Source organism: Plodia interpunctella, chromosome 19 (genome assembly GCF_027563975.2).
Source record: "Plodia interpunctella isolate USDA-ARS_2022_Savannah chromosome 19, ilPloInte3.2, whole genome shotgun sequence".
NCBI lineage: Eukaryota > Metazoa > Arthropoda > Insecta > Lepidoptera > Pyralidae > Plodia > Plodia interpunctella.
Window position 1 is genome coordinate 3,829,707 of NC_071312.1, and position 22,512 is coordinate 3,852,218.

A 22,512-nucleotide genomic window follows, 5' to 3' on the forward strand; every position below is an offset into this window, starting at 1 on the left:
TACTGGGCTTCCGTACTGAACTTTCGGGATAAAAAACACTGTCATACCCAGAACTGACCTACATCAATGCATAGATCGCGACCGCTGAGGGGCATACATGCCATCGACAAGCATATTTGGTTTTAATAAATATTTGAAAAAATGATGACTGATTTCGTAGTTACTTTTAACTATATCTTTACCCATTTAGGTAATCTAACATGTATGAACCTAAAATTTAATCGGGTAGTGGGGTTACAAAAAGTAGCTCGAATATTTTCGAGAACGTAATCGTATCGAAAACCTCAAAATTTGTATAAAAAAATTTTTTCTAATAGATGCCTTTCATTTTACATATAATTTTTGTGTGAGTGGCGAATTTTCGAGTGGCGAAACGATCACATACTTGTAAATATTCGTGCTTACCTCATGTTTAAGTATGTACAGACTGAAGACGTAACTCGTAACAAAGCATGCACATCCTGCGTGGATTTCAGTTGGAACCTGACCATAAACAGCATTGTCATGGCGAGTCATTGATGTGTATTGCGATGGCCGAACATCTCGCGTTTCTCTAAACAATCGCTAGTACCAGTTGCTAGGCTAGGGATCAATTTACGTACGGGCTTTTCTAACCGTAAATAGATATTGAAGTGGTGGTGGTCCAGTGGTTAAGACGCCTGTGATCGGAAGGTCCCAGGTTCAAAACTTTCATGAGTTGTGTATTTTATTTTATAGGTATTCTTATAGACGACCACTGGCTATCGGTGAACAAAAATATCGTCGAAGAGTTGACTGTTTAGTTTACTGGTGTACTTGTATGTATGTGACTAAATAGCGGTAGTCGTAAAAGTCATGTTGTATTATGATTTTTAAATTAACAAAACTGGAAGTTAAATGTATCTGTCATATACATATGTATGATGTATGTATAATGTATATTTTATGAATCAGGAACAAAGAAAAATCAAAGATATGTTGGAAGTGGCTTCAGAAAAAGTATGAATAGGAAGGGAATAGAATGGCAAGTGACAGGAGCTGAATGGCAGAGAGTCAAAGGTCAAGAAGAAGACGATTAAATTATTGTGCCGAGCAGTTAACATTGAGTTAAAACTGACTACCATAAACAATGAATGGTTATGGCTATTTGGTTAACAGTATGTGGACGGGCGCGGCCGGGCGGGGCACCGGGATGCAGTTCCCAATGGTGCGACTGGTCGATATTGAGACTCGCCTGGTGGGGCATTGTCTGTATTAGTCGATCACATTACCATTGCAAACTGCAATTTTTCGGCAATTCCAAATCATATAGTTTTGGAAGGCCCTCAACCTTGAGGATACGACTATGATGATGAAATCATTATTCATTTCAAAATAATCTGGCTCATGTGACAGTTTAGTAGTCGTAGTAGTAGTGGCTGTAACAGGTCCCATCCTTATCTACAGCGTACTCACTCCTCTTGATAGAATAGACAGTTCAGAAATACCATATATTTCTTTTAACACCGTACAATATGTTTTTTAACTTTTATCCTATATATGACTTTATGCGCCAGTCCACTTCTCCAAAATTTTTGGTTTGCCCTGGACTTTATAGAAAAATTGGCAAAATACTGGGTATAAACACCCCACCCAAAGGCGTAGGGCTGTAGATTGTGTCCGAGAAGGCATTGCTAAATCAGGCAACATTCTTCAAGTAGTCCGATTCTCGAAATGCTTCGGTTTATTGCGGCCACAATCCACGGTATCTACTCATCGGTACTGAACGCCCCATTAGCAAGTCGGCGTCTTCCCGTTCGCTGCGGACCGTCAATGCGGCCTATTCATTGATAAATATCTATTTAAGCCGTTCCCATGCTCGCCACCAACACAAATTACTGGAGTGGTGACAGATGTGAAGGTCCGATGTGTTTAATTTTGCATACGACATAAACTGATATTTAAGTAGGTCTTGAGAACTAATTAAAAAGACGGATTTGAATCGAAAATATCCAAATACTTGCACAAAGAAAAAAACACAAGAATTTCATTTGCTAGAATGTAAAATTTATATGGGGATTAAGAATTACGGATGTCGTTTTTGTGGAACTAAAATCCAAGTTTATGTTTTATCAGAGCGCCTAAAACACGTCTATACCACCATCGGTTATAGCCGACAAGTGGTATAGGCGTGTTTTGGTTTGGCGATCTGTGAAACTTAATTATTCGGGTTCAGTTTTCTAAGAATATGTATAGCTTGTGATATGATTCCATACTTCCATATCCTTTTTTTAGTATTGGTGAATGTGAGTTTATTTGTCCTTCTTTTGAGTCAAAACGGAGCAATTAGTTAATGTATTTTTATGTGAAGATATTTGGAAAGGTGGAGATTGATAGCCTTTTTTAATAGTAATGGCAACTGAGACCTATTAGATGTTGTAGGTACCTACATTGGTTATCCTTCTGTAAATTCTTATTTTGGGCCACAGCGGGAGCAATAACCCCCGGTTTTCTTTATAGTTTTCCTGTTTAATTGGTTAGTGACGATAAAACCATTGTTGTGGCTTTCATGTCTGTCTGATGTATTTATGTTTTTATTTTATTGCAAATGATTCATTCTTATTATCATAACTTGCGTTATCGATCAACCCATTATGGAAGTCTATTTTTAAATGGGAATGGATACGAATAGTGAATTGTTAAAAAGCGATCGATGTGAACTATTGCTTATAAATAGGAAAACAAAATATACATTTTCACACGTATTAGAACGCCCTAGTTTTGACGCTATGATGACCACGATAAAACCTATTAGAACTAGGTGAGTCCATTCCAACTGCATGTTATAATAGTGCACTGCGAAGTTTCATTTCTATTAGGTCCGCTCATTGTTATTTATGAATCTAAATGCTCCAGGGATTATCCTACTAATCCTGCTCAATATTATAAATGCGAAAGTTGTGACGCGAGGATGAGGATGATTAAATCTACTGGACGGATCTCAATTAAAGTTGGTAGAATCATTTATTCGTATCACAAAAGACAAACTCATAATACAAAAATAGAAATCTAGGTATAAATAAATAAGATTGGTAAAAATTTAACTTGTAATAACTCAGTGTACTTTTTATCCCGAAATCCCGGGAGCGAAGCCCTAGGGCATATCATCATAGGGCCCTGATATCTTTTTAAAATCTCTGTTTGTGGTGCATTACAACGTTTGCATTTCAAAGTTATTTTTGTTTTTGTTTTGTAAGATGATTACTATTGTATACTTCACTTTCACCTATATTTGCCATATCAGAGATAGGCCTCGGTGGAAAGGTCGCCTGCGGGGTTACCTCACTCTCATCTATTTCTACCACTAAATAGCAGTGCTTGCATTGTTGTGTCCCAGTGTAAAGGGAGAGGCTGTGTAATTACACGGTCAGGTGGCAAAAGATCCTAGGCCAGAAATTAGGCAACGCGAGTGTGACATCCCTGGTATTGTAGGCGTGGATAGGCCGTGGTGACTACTTCCAATCAGATGAGCCGCATGCCTGTTTACCTGCTTGATAGTATAAAAATAAATATTTAGTTTATCCAATTATTATCTATTTGTCTGCAGACTTCTCTTGTCGCTGCCGGTGTGCACGCAAAGACTGCTGGTGTTACTGTTTGGCACGTTTCGTGTCATGGCCTCCAACGCTGACAAAGCAGGTAATAATCAATTTCAATATATTTGCAACTTCTGTACTTTTTGAGTCGAATTAGATGGACGGATGGTGGAAGTCAGGTACTACGTATCAGACCAAACAAGTTGTTCCGTTAGGAATGAAAAATTGTTGATGATGATCAGTTGGAGTTGTTTAAAGTCCTAAAAAGTTATCCATAAATAATAATATTCAGTAAGAAGTAATAGTCCTAGTTTAATACTACCTGTCGCAATTCAAGTTTGCGTAAAAGGAAAGAACCTATGCTCAGCAATGGGCAGATAAGGGTTGAGATGATGACAATGATGATTTCAGAATTTTATCGAGCAATAAGCCCGCTATCCTATATCCTAAACGGTCCTTCGGGTTTCGCGAGTTTTGGCTCATGTCTACCACGTGAGGGATAGAAACGATAATGTATCTGTATTATATAAAGTATATGTTATTCCAGCCCAACGTTAGTCTACTTGATTTTTCTCAATTTTTGCTTGTCTCCTTTAGCATTGCATTGACATGAATACTTTGCTCAAAGTAAAAAAGAGTATAAGTACACAGTCGCGTATTCGCGTTAACCAACCAAGAATAAGTTGATTATGCCAATTACACGCGGCGACACGTGTGGGCGGAGTGCGGTGCATTTGATGGAACTTCCTCGAATATTAGCTGTCAACTGCATTTTCAACTTTGCAAGTTACGGAACGGGTTAAGAAATGCCTCTTAGTTTTTGAGACAACTTTTGTTTATAGCTTGTTTTATGTGTCCCACTTGTTTACAATTGCCTCCACTTCTTTTTAAACAAGTTAATCATAAATATATTTTTTGATAAAAAACAGGCTTTATTTTAAATCGTATGAATGCATGGGATAAAATCTAGCCAAACAGAAATTATAAAGAGAAAACGATTGTATGCTTCGAAACATTGCTATAAATTAGAAAACATCATGTACGTGTTATATACTGACAGCATGGATTAAGGACATCAATTAAGTATTTTCTTAGTATAATGAAGTTTTGGCTTGGAGAATTAGCTGGGTGGCGAGACTTAAGGAGGCATTCCGAAGCCAGCATTCTGGACATATTGCTATATTAAATGAAAAAATAGCAGTAGCAATTTCTGTTCAATCAAATTTTGCAAGTTTCTAACATGTAATTTCCTAATTCTGAATCAAACCTACATCTTTAATTTTCGTCAATAAGGAACTTTAGCCCGTCGTAGTTATTCATAAGCCAAGAATAAGTTAATCATAGCAATTACACAGCGTGGGTGGCTACGTGATGCAACACATTTCATGCGAGTTACGTCTTCACTTGTTCTCTGGCCTACTTTGGTTTACGAGACTTGTTATGCCATGACTGCAACTGCAACTTACATTGTGCACGGTGATGGTTTGTGCGCCGGATTTGTGTTGCATAAATGGTTTTTAATGTTTTGTTTATTAATTTACACATACACAATTTGTCAAACAGGCACCAGGCGACAAAATCGTCTTGTCAGTCAAGGGCCTTTTTATCAGGAAATCCTCGATTTATCAGTGTACTTTTTTTAAATATTAAATTTAATATTATGATTACATAGTGATTGACATAATGTTTATATGAAAAAAGATATATACCATAAATGTCACAAATTTTGTATTAATTATGGCATGGAGGGTAATAGTGACGGAAGTAACTTATAGATGTGTGTGTGACTCACAAATATTTGAAATTTTGCCACTTGTTAAACCAATGAAGTATGGTTATTGAATATTGGTATAAATACTTAATATTTCTACCAATTTCGGAATACTATTATTGACAAGCAAGTACTCTTTAATTCACATGTATGATGTAAAGCTGGACTAGATAATTCGAACACGTGCCTGCCTGGCTTTACATCATCTAGTTCAGCCGTCCCTCGTGTGAGCCGCTTCATTGTCAATTAATTGAGCGTCCCGGACCACTTCCCAAATGTTCTCAAAGGTCGCACACAGTGTCATCACTAGTCGTGACCATAATGACGTCATTGTTACTTTAAAATGTATAAATTGATTTTTTAAGAATTTAATCTAAGTATGCATTTTCTAAATCGTTTTGTAGTTTTTTTTTTTATAATATAAAAATACTCAATACTCAATACTTAATACTCAATACTTTATTGCGAACCATAAAGTACATAAGATCACAACAATACATTTTAGAACATTTATGGACCCTGTCGGGCACAGCAAATGGTTAGAAAAGAGGAGGTCGCACTCAAATAATAATATTAAATTAAATAATTATTTCAGTATTTATCTTATATTTCATTTGATATTATAATTAAATAAGTAAATAAATAATTTTATATATCGAACCTACATATTTGTTTATAATTTTTCATTTAAAAATTCATTGACGCTATAATATGCTTTATTTATAAGGTATTGTTTTAATTTGCTCAAAAATAATTTATCCTTTTTTTCCTCTGTCAGTTGTTTAGGCAATTTATTATAAATTTTTATAGACATTATTAACGTACTTGTTGAATTTAATCGAAGACGGTTTATTAGCATTACTAATTTATTTTTATGTCGTTGTGGGTATCTCCTTTCTAGGTCACCTAGTTTTGTAAAATATTCCGGTATAATAAAACTAGCTCATCTGAGTGTTTCCCAGGTTTCTTTCGCAGCTATTAAGCGTCAGAGCCCAGGGTCCGCTTTAATATTTAAATACCTTGCAATAATTATATGAGAAAGATTATACATAAAATTGATAGAGACATAATTTGATGAAAAAATAGTGCCTCCGTTTTATTTCATTCGTGTAACGAGGCCAGTTCACATCCATTGTTAATTGGGTGTGAATCGGCCCCGATAAACAAGAAAACAGAAAAAAGTTCGCTTTAACATGTGGCATCATAACGTACGACATCTTTAAGGAAACTGACAACATTGCAAATGACGCTAATGTAAATTAAGACCTACTTGCTTTGTCCATTCAACTGCTATTATGGATAAGTTATGAATAATAAGATCGCACTCATAGCCATAGCTCCCGAAAACAATATGAGGACATTAAAGGTCATAGCTCATTAGAGCCACCCGGCACCCACTCCGCACCGCCTCGTCGCACGGCGTCAACTCGTTGTCGACAGGTGGTCCACGGGTGGACACCGTGTTATCACCAATAAACGTCGCGCGGTCAACCAGTGGACCTCGCATCGTCACCCAGTGGACCCCGCGCTGGCCGCTGGTGGACGCCGCGTGGTCTACCACTGGAGACCGGTTAGTCCAGGAATTTTCGTGTAGTCTGTTAACAATTGGCACTACGTCTACACGTGCGCTTCATAATGTTAAATTTTACAAACCGTGAATTGGCACTCATAGCTGTAGCGCTTGATGCAGAAGAAAATGAAAGACCCAAGAGAAAAAGGAAAGCTTATTGGGTGCACGAAATGTTTAAACAAAGAAAAAAAGAGGGCGAATATTGGACAGCTCGTAGGCATTTGCTAGCCGACGAGAAAAAATTTTTTTCCTACTATCATATGCCGCAAAGTGTGTTTTATAACATACTGTCTCATATTGAAGACTCCATATCTAAGCAAAACACAAGATTCAGAGAAGCGATCACACCCGAAGAGAAATTGGCTGTGACTTTAAAGTAAGTAAATAAAGTTATTACTTTAGTTTTTTTTACCTCTTGGTATGATCCATGTGTCATTTTAATAACAATTTAGTTTTTGACCGGTATATATGTAAGTATGTATGTGTGTATAAGTAAAACAATGTAAGAGTATCTTAAATCAACCTTTATTTTCGTAATATTGACATAATTTTGTCACTAATTAAGTACTTACTAATCACATTTTTAAAAATCAGGTAAATCTTTTTCAGTATTTAAAAATGAGGTAAATTTTTTTCAGTATTAGTCAAGACTGGTGTGTTCACCTCTGTGGCATTCCTTTCTGTATCATAATTCGTTGTAGTACTGTATCCAGAAGGGCCTGCTGTTAAATAATTTCCCGAAGGTCCTGGCGTTGAATAATTATTACTGTCGTAGTAATTATTTCCTTTTTCATTGATTTCTCGGAGTTCCATTTGCGAAACAATATTAAAAATTTGAGATTTCATAATTGCTTTGTTGTATTCATTAAATTTCTTCACCGTTGCAGCTATACCATAAAAAAATTTGTCAATATCATCTTCATTTTTTTCATCTTTTTCTTTTAATATATATTTCATTAACAATGACGATGCAGAAGATCTGTCTTCGTCAAGTACTCTGGGCTTTTTTATATTTGAAAACTTGGATTTCTTTGTAGAGGACTCAGATAATGTTGGACGATCTTCTATTATTGAAATATCCGATTGGCAATCGGGAGCAGACAACTGCGAATCTTCATTGACGGTACTTTCTGTATCATCACTATCTCTGAGTAGTGAAGATACAGTTGCTCTTTCTTTATAAAAGGGTGTCAAAAAATTCATTTCATCCTCGAATTGCCATTTTTTAACTGAGACTGCTGCTTGACCGCTTTTGGTATTTTTTTTCTTAATAGCCCTACGATGAGCTTCCCTTAAATTGGACCACGTTTTCTTGCACATTGGTACTGAAAAAAATAAATAGTCAATTAAATACAATTCACTTTTTTACAGCCTATTTTGTGTAATACAAAATTAAAAACTTCTTTGTTTCAGATATTTGACGAGTGGCACTTCAGTCAGAAATTTATCTACAAGCTTTAGATTAGGCGAAACAACTATTAGGTCAATAATTAAGGAAGTGTGCAAAGCTGTTATTGACAAAATGATGAGTGTTTATATGCCAACGCCTACAGCTGAAGATTGGGAAAAAATTACGGAAGGGTTTAGTGACAGGTGGAATTTCCCAAACTGCATTGGTGCCATAGATGGCAAGCATATAAATATAATAGCTCCACCCAACAGCGGATCGCTCTACTACAACTATAAAAAACATTTTTCGATAGTTCTCTTGGCCATAGTCGATGATAAATACAGATTTACAGTTGTTGACATCGGTGCTTATGGCAAAAACAGCGACGGTGGTATTTTTGCATCTTCAAAAATTGGAAAACGAATTCAAAATAATAGGTTCAATATTCCAAGTGACAAAGCATTGCCCGGGACAAACGTAGCACTTCCACATGTTTTCGTGGGCGATGAGGCATTTCCGTTACAAAAGAACATAATGAGGCCATATTCTCGTTCTCAACAACTATCTCAGGACCAAAAAGAATTTAACAATCGCCTGTCACGCGCACGCAAAGTAGTCGAAGATGCATTCGGAATATTATACCAAAAGTTTGAAATATACAATAAAAATATTCGTTTAAATCCAGACATGGTTGATAATGTTGTTTTGACAACATGTATATTGCATAATGTAATGCGAACTTATAATATCGAAAGTAACGAAGAGTACTGTTCCAGACCCAGGCCAGCGCATCATAACCTGCATCAGGAGGCGTTCAATGATCTACGTCACATTGGTGGAATCACTACTGCTTTTAACATACGTGATTCGTTTGCTGCTTATTTCAAATCATCGGTTGGACAGCTTCCATGGAATACTTAATTTGCTTACTCGTATTATCAATTTTTTTATGAATCACTAATCATCAAATGTCATATATGTGGATCTCTAGTTAATAACGAATTATGTGGTAGTACCTTGTTTCACATAACAACGTTTGAAACAATATGGTCTCTTGTTTGATTTACATTGTAGGTTACATATCATTTTTGTCCATTACTAGCTTGCAATGTTACCAAATTAAAATTAGACTAAATGAACATTATGCAAAACAAGGGACAACCGAATTAAGCACCAATCTGTTGTACTATCTTTTATTTAATATTTTTAATACATAAATAATACCCGTTACCTGTTACCGCTAAGGTGTTGCTTATTTCTGTCCATGCTTCTTCCTTTTTTACATTGTCACTGTACTTCGAGTCACTTAGATCATATAATAAAGTATATTTACGAACTTCTTCGATAAGTTTTTCTTTATTCATTTTAAAAGTAAAAACGATACGTCCGCTTCGTTCGAAAGAAAGGCTGGGAATGAAGGGAGGGTGGGGAGCGGCGCATCGCCAACGCATCGCCCTCGAGTGAATCACTGGCAGGCAGCGCGCGGTCCACTCGTCGGCAACGCGCGATCAACGTGCGGCAAGCATGCGAGTTGCGAGTTGTCACCAAGTGGTCCACTCGCCGCCCGCGCGTGGGCAACTTGCGAGCGAGGCGATCCGGAGTTGATGTAATGAGCGTACATCCATAGAAATCCATACAAACAATATCAACCGCACTAGTTGAGGCGGTGAGGGTCGGGTGCCGGGTGGCTCTAATGAGCTATGACCTTTACGCGTTCAACCATTGTGCGACCAATATGGTGCGTTTCGCACGACCGCGCACACACGCATTTGCCTGTAGTCCAGCACGTCATTACCGCATACCGTTTAATTATCTGTTCGAAATAGTTGCTAAATGTTCGAACATGTCATTCCAATTCAAATTTTGTTTTTCATCGTCCAATTTTCTCAGGGTGTTGCGTGAAGCGTCGCAGTTTTTCATCTCGATTTTAAATTAAAACACGCACCTCTAATTGTTGTCATTTGCAGTAATTAGATGGGTTAAACGAAGTCCTGTTGCGAAGATGAAAATATAACTATGGAATTATGTGAAACAGCTATATAGTCATAATTTTGTTTTTGTGGACAGTAGCATTAAATCACAATCTATATGCGATAGATTTGTAAGGACATATTTACAAAATGTAACATAACACAAGCATTACTTGTAAGACCAACATACGCACATGAAATGACATCTCATGATTTCAGGAACAGGAATGACATCTGAAGCGCTGGGAGTGTCCGTCGCTCCATCGTTCTTCCACTCTTGCGTGTCGGACGGCAAAACGGCCACTATGGAGGATGTCCAACGGTTCAAGGTCGGTAGTTACAGCCGTTACCGTGTTTAATGAGTCGGCACTACTTTCTGTCCTTGTCGCTCTGTTTAGAATTTTAATGGTTAGATGGAGATGATTGTAATTATATGGAATCCGGAAGTGTTGCATTTCAGTTTCGTGAAACTGATTACGGATTCAATTTTATCTTAAGAGGTGAATTTACAGCTGTGCAATGAGTGATGCACTAAATACTATTCAAATTATTATTATTTTTTTACTTTATTATATTGGTTAGCTACATATATAAGCAAAATAGATACCTTTTGGAACTATTTTAATATCAAATAAAAATAAAAATATGTATTATGTATATAGCAATTAGTGATGTGCACATGAATATAAACATTGCACCATATCCCGATTAATGAAAACATTGGCGTTAGTCATAATCATCCGACGTGACATGTGCTAACGTACCTTCGTTATCTGTGCTAATCTCCCGGTCACAGATATCGGCTTTCGTTATGCCAGTACGTATATTGTTTGGAAACATAACAATAAACAATTGAAACTTATCAATGAACTTTATGTTAGGGAGATAAGGTCTGAATTGATTCATTTTAATCGAATTCCTAATTTTAATCAATCACTACATGGTGTGGCTTAATTAATCTAATCTAATATTCGACATGATAAAAAATGTTTATGTTATGAAGCTAATACTACGGGCAAGTAAACATAGTATTTTTTTCCGGAACAGTACTTTTCAGTAAGTAATTCACATTGACAAGCCGCGGGCAATAGCTAGTTTATTAGTAGGTAGAGATGATTATTTTCTCTTATACCAAAAATTCAGAAAACAACGTTCCTTTTGCCTTTGTCTCCACATCAGAATTATCTAAGTCGCCTAAAGGCATCTGACATGTTACTGGTTAAAGTCAGCAATGGAAAATGTGTTTACTAATTTATTATCATTTCAGTTATTTCCATTACATTTCAAATTTGTAGATTCCTGAAAAACTTACCGAGATTACTCAATAGATTTCTTAACTGTTAGTTCGTCTGTGTTTTTTTTTCTGATATTTTAAGCAGCTTAACAATGCATTTTCTTTTTTCATTCTAACAACAACTATTGCAACATTTTATGACTGTAATTTTAAAATATGTCACCATTTTTGTATTGCAAAAGATGAATAACATTCAAACAAAAGAATTACTAAACCAAATGACAATAAAGGCGTTATCAGTAAGACCAGAGTTAATAGTGTTACCTTATCAGATAACCGAGTTTAATGTAATTCAGATGATACGCGGCGAGGCTAGGGACGGGGCTACAGGCTTTCTTTATTTTGTGTTCTTGTTTTTTTTTTACGTCGCCTTATTATGGTTAAATATTAAGATGTTATGTTTTTAGGAAGTATTTTGAGAACTACTAACATAATAATCATGAAAACTTCGTAAGATAACGTCCACTCTTTCACCAGTTCACCGAAAAAAGTACTGAACCGATTTTTGTTTGGTTTATTATTTTTATTTAATTGACATCCGAAAATGAAGTGACCAAAAATATATTATCCAGAGCTCTTCTCTGCTTCAGAAAGCATTGTATTTGCAAAAAAAATACCTGCCGCAATGGACCCGCATGTTGGGTCATGACCCAATGGCCTGTCATGGCCATGTCATGGCCCATACTCCTTATTCATCCATAAGGAGGTCTCTGCCTCTGCAGTGGGGACGTTTAAATGGCTGATGATGATGATGATGTAGTTAAATTTTCTTTTGTCAGTTCTTATATTCATGCCATGCCATGACGACAATGTCTATTTAATCTGTTTATTTAACCCAACAAAAACCTATATTTTTTAAACATGAACGTCAGCATTTCATGCCGGATGATTACAACGATGCATAGGAAGTAAGTGCGATAGGCGTTGTACATAGCTTAATTGTTATTGTTGAACATGCGGCTACAGGCAGAAGTGAGCGTGAGTACTTATTACATACGATACTGTAGCTTCCCCTACCGGCTTGTTTACAGCTTAGCTTGCACTTTCACGGTCTTAGCAAAAAAATTTTACAGTCCTAAGTCGTGTTTAGGCGCTGTGTACACCTAAGCAACGTAACACGTGATCTATATAGTGATCCACGTAACTTGCCATTAGTGTCGGCATTCACGGTTATTGTATGAAGTGAGTCAGGCGACTAATATCAAAAATTGATAATGACTAGGTATAACAAAGTCTAATGTACTGTCTAAATATATATAGTATTTAAATGTTGAAGTATAAAAATGAGTACATTTAGTCATGTTTGAGTATATATTGGGCGTGCAATAAGTTATTCCTTGTTTTGTCTTTATCTCATTTCAGCATTGCATTTGACATTGAAAAAACGAGACAGATTCAAAGGTTTTTAAGAATAACATAATATTTGAAATAGAGAATTAATTTTGAAGTTAATGATAAGTTACGTGCCAGATCACATGTCATGTTGTCAGGAGTTCAAGGCGCCTTACAGACAAATAAATGGCTACTTCATTCGTGTAAGTCGCGATGGTATTTTGTTATGGGCCCCCGCGATTTTCGACACCGACTGTAGAATTAAGTAAAGTAGAAGAAATTTCTAGAGTGATATCGTGTTTGAATTAATAGAATGTCTCTTAATTTCATAACGATACGATTAAAAGATTTGGTGCGAATTCAAGTTAAAATATTAGTTTTATACACCTCTCTGTGCTGTAATATAAGTAAATGAAATGTGATGAGTAATGCTAACAAACTTATCTTATTATAAATCAAATAATGCTCTAGACGCAGTGCGCAGTTTCGTGAAAACATGAAACTGGGCTGTGCAAACTGTATTTTGCTTCGTTTACATAAGCTTAGCCTTTGTCTACATATAACACTAAATTAAAACTTAAAATATGACGGGGTTTATTAATTATATCTTTTAGGTATACAAGACTTTTAATCATCATCTCATATGTAATGCTTTTGGTGTTTACGCTTTTGTGTATGAATTGTCAGTTAATAAAGTTTGAACATCAGCAACCCTTCAGTTTTTCCTGAACTTGACTGGTACAGAATGATTTTAGCATTATGTCTGCTCTTGTCCATCTTAATCAATAAAGTTTGAATAATAAATAAACCTCGCACTAGAAAGTTAACATCATAAACAACAACGCTTGCTTAATTCCAATTCTCAACTACTCTCGTTTGAGAGTAGAGTAGTGAGAACAGTTCAGGATTGGAGTTCATTTGGCCTGCGAACTAAGCTCGTGTAAACGAGGCAACAAGTCATTCAAGTTCATTTTAGTAAAAAATAGTATCATCATTCTTTTGGTATTTTCACTTAGTTTGAGCAGACTGATAAAGCTTGATTCACGACTCTTACTCATATCGTAAAGCCACTGACTCACCTGTTATGAGAGGTAATTTAATTAAAACTGTTTGCCGAATAACGTAGCGTAGCAATTTATCACTTGTTTGGATTAGTATTTCGTTCTATTAGTATTACCTTGTATCGCTTATCATACTTCTCGTGAAGTTATTATTTGCAAGTAGTCTTAGTATAGCTCGTATAAAATTGTCCACACCGAGCCAATAAACGACAACGAATATATTTAATTACAACGAATATTACCAATGAAGTTATGCCTTACTCTTTGCAGGATTTCCCAGTGTACTAAAAAGAGATAAAGATACATTCTTTGGCTATCGCTGTCTCAGTGTGGACATAGCATTAGATGAAATGACAGCCCCTTTCTACAGTGTACACAGATATTTAAATTTGCTTATCTATAAAGTGGGGCGAGTATTTTCAAATAACCGAGCTATTCTTATTATAATTTGTTTTGAGGAAGTTACGTTGCATCCTAAACTTTTCTATTTTGAGACAACTTTTATTAATTAACATAATATACGTATTTATAACATTTGGTGACTTTTCATTTGATGTAGTTTTTTTTTACATTATAAATATCACGGCGTTATCATACTGATTTTGGGTGAGCTCTTCTCTATTTATATTATTATTTAACAGATACAACTTTTCCTGTTTAGAATAAGGTCGCTAATCGCTTGGTCAGTATAGTTCAATTCACAAAATCAACCCGCATTTGTCAATTGTTATTAGCATCGTCATTAAATGCAAATTTGGCCACCAGGTGGCGACCCGTATAATGCGCCAATTGATCGAGCAGTTTAGTGCGGGGGATCTATTTGGTCGCGAAAATTATGAGTACTACGCGCGGGTGACGGGGCGCATTCTGCGGGTAAAGGACGAGTGGATCTGCTCCTTTAGAGACCCGCCGCCGCCGCGACACCACCGCGACCAGGAGGCCTATGCTAGTGAGTATTATGCTAATAATAAAATAATTATTCCTCCCGTAGGAATTTCGCGATTAAATTTATTTTATATTCTCGGTTGAGATTTTGCGTGACCTAATTCGTATGATATTATTAATAAAGTTATTATATTCAATTGAAGCAATAAACAATTGGCAATTTGACTGTAATTTTACGACCGTCCGTCTGTCTAACGTTAAACCTCTTGGGAAATATTGTTGTGGTAGCCCTTCAGCTGACATTATCTCCCGCCTTCATTAATTCCCGCCCTAGAATAAGGCGGGAACCTCACGCCTTCACGAATCGAGAACATAGATCTCTTGAGATAATCACGTAGCGATAAAAACATAATATTCGGCGATGTATAAAAACAAGGAAACGTTTTCATGTTATGAGAACGGGTCGAGCCGGAGTCATTGTTTGAGATCTGAGACAGCTATATTTAGACAGGGACGGACTGTGTTATCGTTAATTGTGAGAATTGAGTAATTGATGCGGCACGTTAGTGTCGCGACATTATAGTTGCAAAAGTATTGTTAGGCATTAAATTATTTAATTACTTGTCCAAAGCCATGAATAATGCTTTGGCAGTGGCTGAATACTTGGCGTCACTAATTTAATCGCCAAAGTCTAAACACTAAGCATACTATTGTCATTGCATAATTCTATTTAAAATAACTCGCAGGGTAATATTTTGTTAAATTGATGGAATACTAGGGTTACTCGGCTAAATTAAAGAGAGATAATGAATTTGCTTTACGTATTTACGTAACTGAAATTCTATTAACTCAAGTTCTATTTTAAAAGAAGAAGAAGTTGACTATGGCCCACGGTAATAGCTGTAAATTTGCAATTAATTCGTATAAGTTGATGACTAATCGACTACAGTCGTTTACATTCGGTACTTTATTGTTCTATTTCGAAAGTAAACGGATACGTGTACTCCACCCGATGGGAATTGGTCATCGTAGCTTATGGGTGCTTGCAAAATCTCAAGTGTCACACGCGTGTCGCCGACTTTATGGCCTGGGGTCTTGCCACAGTACCCTGTAATTGCATTGTCTCTAATAAATATTTTATTGTTCTCTTATACAGGACAATTATCGTTGGAAGCCGAGAAAACTTGGCTGCAGTGCGAGTGTGACCGTTGGGGAAACAAATTCAATTTAGAAGGTTCGTAATCCTATATGATTCTACATTTCCCTTCTGTTATAATATATCCCTTACTTTAAAAATATACTTAAACGTCACGTGTTTTCGCAGGTCCACTCAAAGAAAATCGTTTAAGTTATTAAATACACAAGTTTTTAGTCAATTTTGTATCATAATAATTTGGTGAGTCAAGTTTACAGAATTTAAGACAATAACAATCACGTTTCATTACCTTATTCAATCATCGTCTAATTGTTTGGTAGATTTGGTGGGGTTGGTAGCACTTACTATATTATATACCATATGATTATCACTAGTAACCCATTGTAAATTTGTTTAACTAACATGGGTTCAAATGTATCAAGTGTAATGGATATGTAGAACGTACAATTATTCATATATTTAATAATATTTTATGTGATGTTACTATTTGAAATTATAGCTTATGATTATTTAAAATACACATATTTACAAAATGTATTTCATAGTTTTAAATACTTTTTCATAAAGATTTTCATATTTATATGTAAATTTTATATGATTATGTTCATTTAATAGATTTTGTGTTTTTATGATTCAGAAAAGTGACCTTTTTGCTTTTATTTATTCGATTTATCAGACAATTTAATTATAACGTATGATAATTTAATTTTAAAAATATTTATATTTTATATACTTAAATCATTTATGAGTCATTAAGGTTATTTTACAAAATATATCATATTACGCTCTATTGTTTAAATAACTACAAACAAATCGGATATCAAAAATGATGCAATCTTCATCTTTAATTGCAATCGAGTGAATCACCGATAACTCGTGGTGAACCCTGCAGGTCTAACGAAATCGGAGGAGTGTCAGTCGATGCCGGCGCTGCTGGGCGGCGCGGGCGCGGGCGCGGGCGCCGGGCTCGGCCTGGGCGTCATCCCCGAGCACAGCCTGCTCGACTCCTGCACGCGCCTCTCCATATCGCTCGAGGAGAGCGTCTTCAAGGTCTCTCTCTCTCTCTTTCTCTCCCCTCTGAGCGTTTTACCAATTCCTTCCTCAGCCGTTGAGGGTTGGAGACCAGGGTCGACTTTCCGACTTGCGATTCCACTTCGCACGGTCGTCGGCATCCCTGGTTGTCAGACCATTGGCACGCGAGTTTAATTTCTCCATAGAGCAGAACGGGTGAGTTGGGACACGACGTCATATATGTTACGAGATGGTTTTCCTGCTTTCGGGGTGGAAATAGTCGTTAACGTGGAAAAATATGAAGATGAAAATAAAGGACTAATTTCTGAAATTCTTCAGCTTGGGAATCGATATAAATATTAAAGATTCTTTTCGTCAAAATTGCAGGTATCCGTGAGTTCGTCTTCGCAGTCGTCCCGCAGCAACTCGAGTCCACACATGACCCTGGAGGAACTCCGAGCCATCAACAAGTACGCGGAAAGCACCAAGAGCCTCTCCTATCTCCCTCAGGTAAGGACACTAGCGCCATCTGTATACGTGTGTTTTACCCTCTGAACGTTTGATTTGAACGAATGTCTTAAAATGTTGATAAATTGTTTCCGATTGTCAATTGATATGTAGATCATGACTTGACAGTTGTCAACTTTGAGTTTAGGATACATTGTTATTATTTTTTGACTGAATATTTTTTAAGTTTGTCCTTTTTAAGGTTGTACGTCTGTCAATGTCAGTTTTAATGATCGTTTGCCCCTATGAATTTGTTGTGTTGATCCGATGGTACATTATGTGTTCTAGATCCCAATTTTGTATGTGCGTTGTACACGAGATGTAGTTATAAAGCAATTAAAATGTTTTCAATTTTGTTTGTTTGGTTTGAATTGTTTTTTTAATTTTTGTATTATTATATGATAATGCAGATTATACTCCACTAAAATGATGAAAGATGTCATACTTTACGTAGGTACAGTCGTGGGGAAATGCTAGTTCTTTTCTCTTAAAATATCTAAGTAAAACTTATTACACTTAAAGTTTTTATATATTTAATATAAATTAAGATTATTGTCATTAAGTTAATGATATTGCAAACTGTAATAAGTTTTACTTAGATGCCTCTAATTGAAACTTGTTGAAACAAGTTTACATATTGTTGGTATATGCTGCTCATAAGTTATGATTTTTTAAAGACGAAATAGTTCTACATATTAAAAATATGTACATATTAAAAATATGTATGGGTAAAGTTTCTTTTTAAAATTTCATGATCCTTGAAGTAATGATTGGTGTTTCCGAAAAGATCTCATAATGTCAATGTATGTAAAAAAAAAATATGTTTAAATTCTAGCGCTCCAATAAAGGACGTTTTTATTAATCGATGGTGACGAGTTACTTTTACACCTACTGTCATCTGGCCCTCTCTCTCTAACACGGATCACTGGAAAATAAACCGTATGTTGCAAGCAATAAGATCGATTTTGGCAACCTGTAGATTTTGACTTTAATGCTGAGTTATGAACCCTATTCCACCCCGTGTCTATGAACTATCGTATTTGTAAAGTCATTGAATGTTTTTTTTTCAAAATATACATTTTTGACAGTTGTACCTTCAATACATTATACGTTCTGTAGAACATTTTAGTATCTATTGAGTAATAATACGACACGTTAATTCTCCAAATATCTAGTTTATTTGATTGACCGGAATAAATGCACTAGTAATTTTGTTGTTAAAGTTGTGACTGTATGCTGACATGCAACAAAATGTATGCGTAAAATGGTACATACTGTTGGACGTGATATTAATTATACAGTTTTAATTTTTCACGCCTTTGCAAGTCGAGTTTTTCATAGACACATTAGCATATTTATGAATGACATATGTTTTATTTGGTAGCGGTCCGTGTCGACAAATGCATGAGCAATCTATGTATCCTTGAAGCGACTTGTGGTTGTTAGTTCCTCTGTAATTAGTACTCACTTAAAAATAGTTTAAAGATTTTAATGGCAAAGATGTTTATAGACATCGAATGAGCACAACTGGGTGTCTTGGACAACACTAAGGCTTCAGCTGCACCTATCGATGCTAAACACGCATCAATGCAAATTATCGTCGGTACGATGTTACTTCTCCTATATCTTTAGTTGTCAATAGGAATGTTCGACCTGCCATAGACAAGGCTCAAATCTCCTTAACTAATAAGGTTGTGGTGCAAATAAATTGTCATCACATCAAAATTAACAGTAGATCTGTGTGGATACTAATTCTATCTAACAAGTAACTTAACCATGCAATTTAGTTTTTGTTTTGTCAATAGATAAATTAATACGTTAACAATACTTACTCATTATACAACTCTATATTATTTATCCCATTATATTTCAAATTTATATTACTAATACCTTTAGCTGAATAAAACTGTGATGTTTGATTATTAATAATATATTATACAAAGGAAATCTAGAAAATTGTTCATGTATTGTGATAAGAATCGTAAGCGCGAATTTGTAAAATAACAATTTGGTACAGGGCCGTAGCCAGGGCAAAATCTTTTGTCTCTTTACATGTAGGTTGTTAAGTAAATACCGGCGCACACGTTCCTCTTTACTAATAGAATGTTTGGAATCAAAGGGAGTATTTCAATAAATTTGTTTATGAAAATATTTGGCCTCGTCTGATATTAGTAAAGGGGTGCTACAGAATAGACATTGCAATGGGTTGTGGGCACTCGGATGCTCCGGCTGCGGCCCTGACCGGTGGTGGTGCGTAGGTGCACGAGCGGCAGCGCGCGCGCATGCGCACGCGCTCGGAGTGGTTCCTGCAGACCGCCAGCTCGCTGGACACGGGCCGGCCGCGCGCCGGTACGCCGCCCCCCGCCCGCGCCCGCGCCCCCGCTCGCGCCCCCGCCCCCGCCCCCGCGCCGCGCTGCGCCCCGCGCCCGCCCCGGCCCCGCCGCGCCGAGAGCGTCGCTCTCTACGTGCTTGTCGCCTGCCTTGAGTTTTTGTTTTGACCTCGCACCGGTACTGTCCCATGTGTTCGTTCGCTTCGGTGCGGAGGACTAACAGGCGATAGTGAAGGCTTTGTTTTCCCGTCTTGATTTTCACATGTGGCTATGTTAAACTGACTTCAATGGCATTCAGTTTTCACTCGTTGGATCTATTCCAGAAGTACATTCATCTTTGTAGCCACAGATTTGGGAGATGTAACAATAGCATCTCCATAAAGTGTTATTTTCTACTGAGGAATTATTCTCTCACTATATTTATACTGCAATATCAGTCGAATAATAACGGAGTAATAAAGCCTTCTACAAAATAACCGGTGTACAAGCTGAGGGGCCCGCTTTCCGCTTGTGAGCATGCAATTCACTATCTCCTTCGTCGCACATCTCCAAAATGCATGTCTGTTATTCGTATTGTATGCATTTAATGTTGTCCTACGTATTATATATATGTTGTACACATGTATTATATTTTATTTCATCGCTTAGTCATAACCATATTCTAATATCTTAATTATGTAGTTCGTAAATAGTAAGATATATTTTGTTATCATTAGGTCTATACTATTTATTTGGTCACAAACCGGTCTCTATGTAAGTACGCCGACAACTAATCCGGTTATTTGAGGTATTTAGGTATGTTTTCTCGCTAAATTACTTTTATTTATCTCTTAAAATCCTTTGAGTGATTGGTCCTCTATTTTTGCATTAAACTTATTTTAAAACTAATTGCATTTGTATCTGTATTTACGATTCAAATCATATGTGTGCTTTATGAATTAGGCTAATCATCAACTAGACAATTAGTTTAAAATTGCAACAAATAAATTTAACTAACAATGAGAGTTTCCTGAATTCACCACCAGATTGCGCTATTTGAATGTGAAGTCCGGAAAACTGACAGTTATTTGTATTTGGCAACTAACCGAATGTGTCAAATCGGTAACACAGCGTTGATTCAAAGACAAAGAAAACTAAAGACAAGTTATCGTAGCCAAATGAGATACACCATATCCATACAACTTTGGTCTATCTCATACAAAACGGCAAGATAGGCGTTGTGAAACAGGGCACATGTTATGTTGTGCTGTATGGATAAACAATATTCGCGTTTTGTCCCGTTTCTTGTGTATTTATAATGAGTACGCGTTTCTCGTACGAGCGAAACGACATTTACGATGTTTATAGTTTTATCTGTCTAACGTTGGACCTTACGTCTTAGTGCTGACATCTAGAGTGTGTGTTCAGAAAACACTCATTGCTAAAACTTCTTGACTGCAGGCACAAATGCGTCTCATACTAAATAATAATAAATATATTCGTTGCGTGTCTTAAGTCCTGTCATGTGAAGACTTAATCGCGCATCAGTTCGATACTTTTAAAATCAACTGTAAATCATTGAGCACTCGTTGCATTGTTTTATGTCATGTGTAAATATTGTGATTGTGCCATTATCTTCATAAGATTTTCATAAGTCTGTCAGATTTTTTTATTGGAGTGATTGTGCTTGGGGTATAGTCAAAGCATTTTGAGACGATACTGGTACTATCTGTATATATAAATAAAATTCTGTTATATAAATTGATATTGGATTATTAACTGGAAGTTCACAGCATAATAAAGACTCCCATTCTCTCACATTCGCTGCCGATTTTTATTTGTTTGAATGCACAAAACGTGTTTGCACTAAATGTGTTATATTATGTTCATGCGTAATATAATTTTCATAGAATTTTAAATTTCGAGGACTGATACGCTTGGAAATCATGTCATGTCATTTCAGTTGGGCATTTTGTGTGCATTTTATGCCTGTTTTATGATTTTGTGCATTTCATGGAAACCACTAGATATTTTTGATAACATTCGAATTGTTTTGGTTTTAAAAATTCGATTTAATAAGGGGTTTTTAAGATGTTAATTTAGGCGCCTTGAGAACACTAGCTCCACCATCATATTTTTACCAATTACTTTTGTTTCTATAAATAATTATTTTTAGTACAAAGTATTGTAGTAAATGTAGATAAAATATGATGGTGGCGCTTGTGTGCTTAAAGGAGATTATGTCACCAACGCAAGAAATAAACATTCAATTCAAAGTTCCAACACACGGGATAATTTTATACATTTTAATTTTTATTCTTAGAAAAACTCCTTATTGAACAAAATGTGAACAATAAGTATTGAAAACAAATGAGCAGGAAAAGGTTTTTTTTTAAATCCTGATTGTTTTATTGTTCGCGTTTTCCTTTGTATTAATAATACATTGCTTTCGTTTTCTTTGCATTACACAATCATTAGTCATCCTTTTTTTTAATATAAATAATTTTGAGAATGCGGACTATAAAGTTGAACAGACATGTTAAAATCAATTAATCGTTCAATAAAAATATATGTTAATTTTAAAGTATTTATTTGTGAATTACCTATTTCTGTTCAATTTTATTCTCACAACTTAAAAATAACTTAAATATATAGACACGATATCGTCTGAAATTAATTTCTACTTAAAGGCAAAAAAGGTT

General features: G+C 35.9%; 1 protein-coding gene across 10 annotated transcripts in view; it reads left to right on the forward strand.

Annotated features, from left to right (window-relative positions):
• The window catches only part of RhoGAP71E (Rho GTPase activating protein at 71E), a 29,186-nt gene that overhangs the window by 2,177 nt on the left and 4,497 nt on the right, over positions 1 to 22,512 (forward strand). For 2 of the 10 annotated variants that reach the window (XM_053759906.1, XM_053759904.1), the window contains 9 exons: positions 3,566 to 3,657; positions 10,475 to 10,584; positions 12,516 to 12,527; positions 14,708 to 14,891; positions 15,984 to 16,061; positions 16,876 to 17,033; positions 17,382 to 17,504; positions 19,012 to 19,104; positions 19,760 to 19,850. In XM_053759906.1, the coding sequence (XP_053615881.1) occupies positions 3,566 to 3,657; positions 10,475 to 10,584; positions 12,516 to 12,527; positions 14,708 to 14,891; positions 15,984 to 16,061; positions 16,876 to 17,033; positions 17,382 to 17,504; positions 19,012 to 19,104; positions 19,760 to 19,850 (941 nt within the window). The other 8 variants (XR_008405637.2, XM_053759910.1, XM_053759909.1 and 5 more) reach the window with 8 other exon arrangements.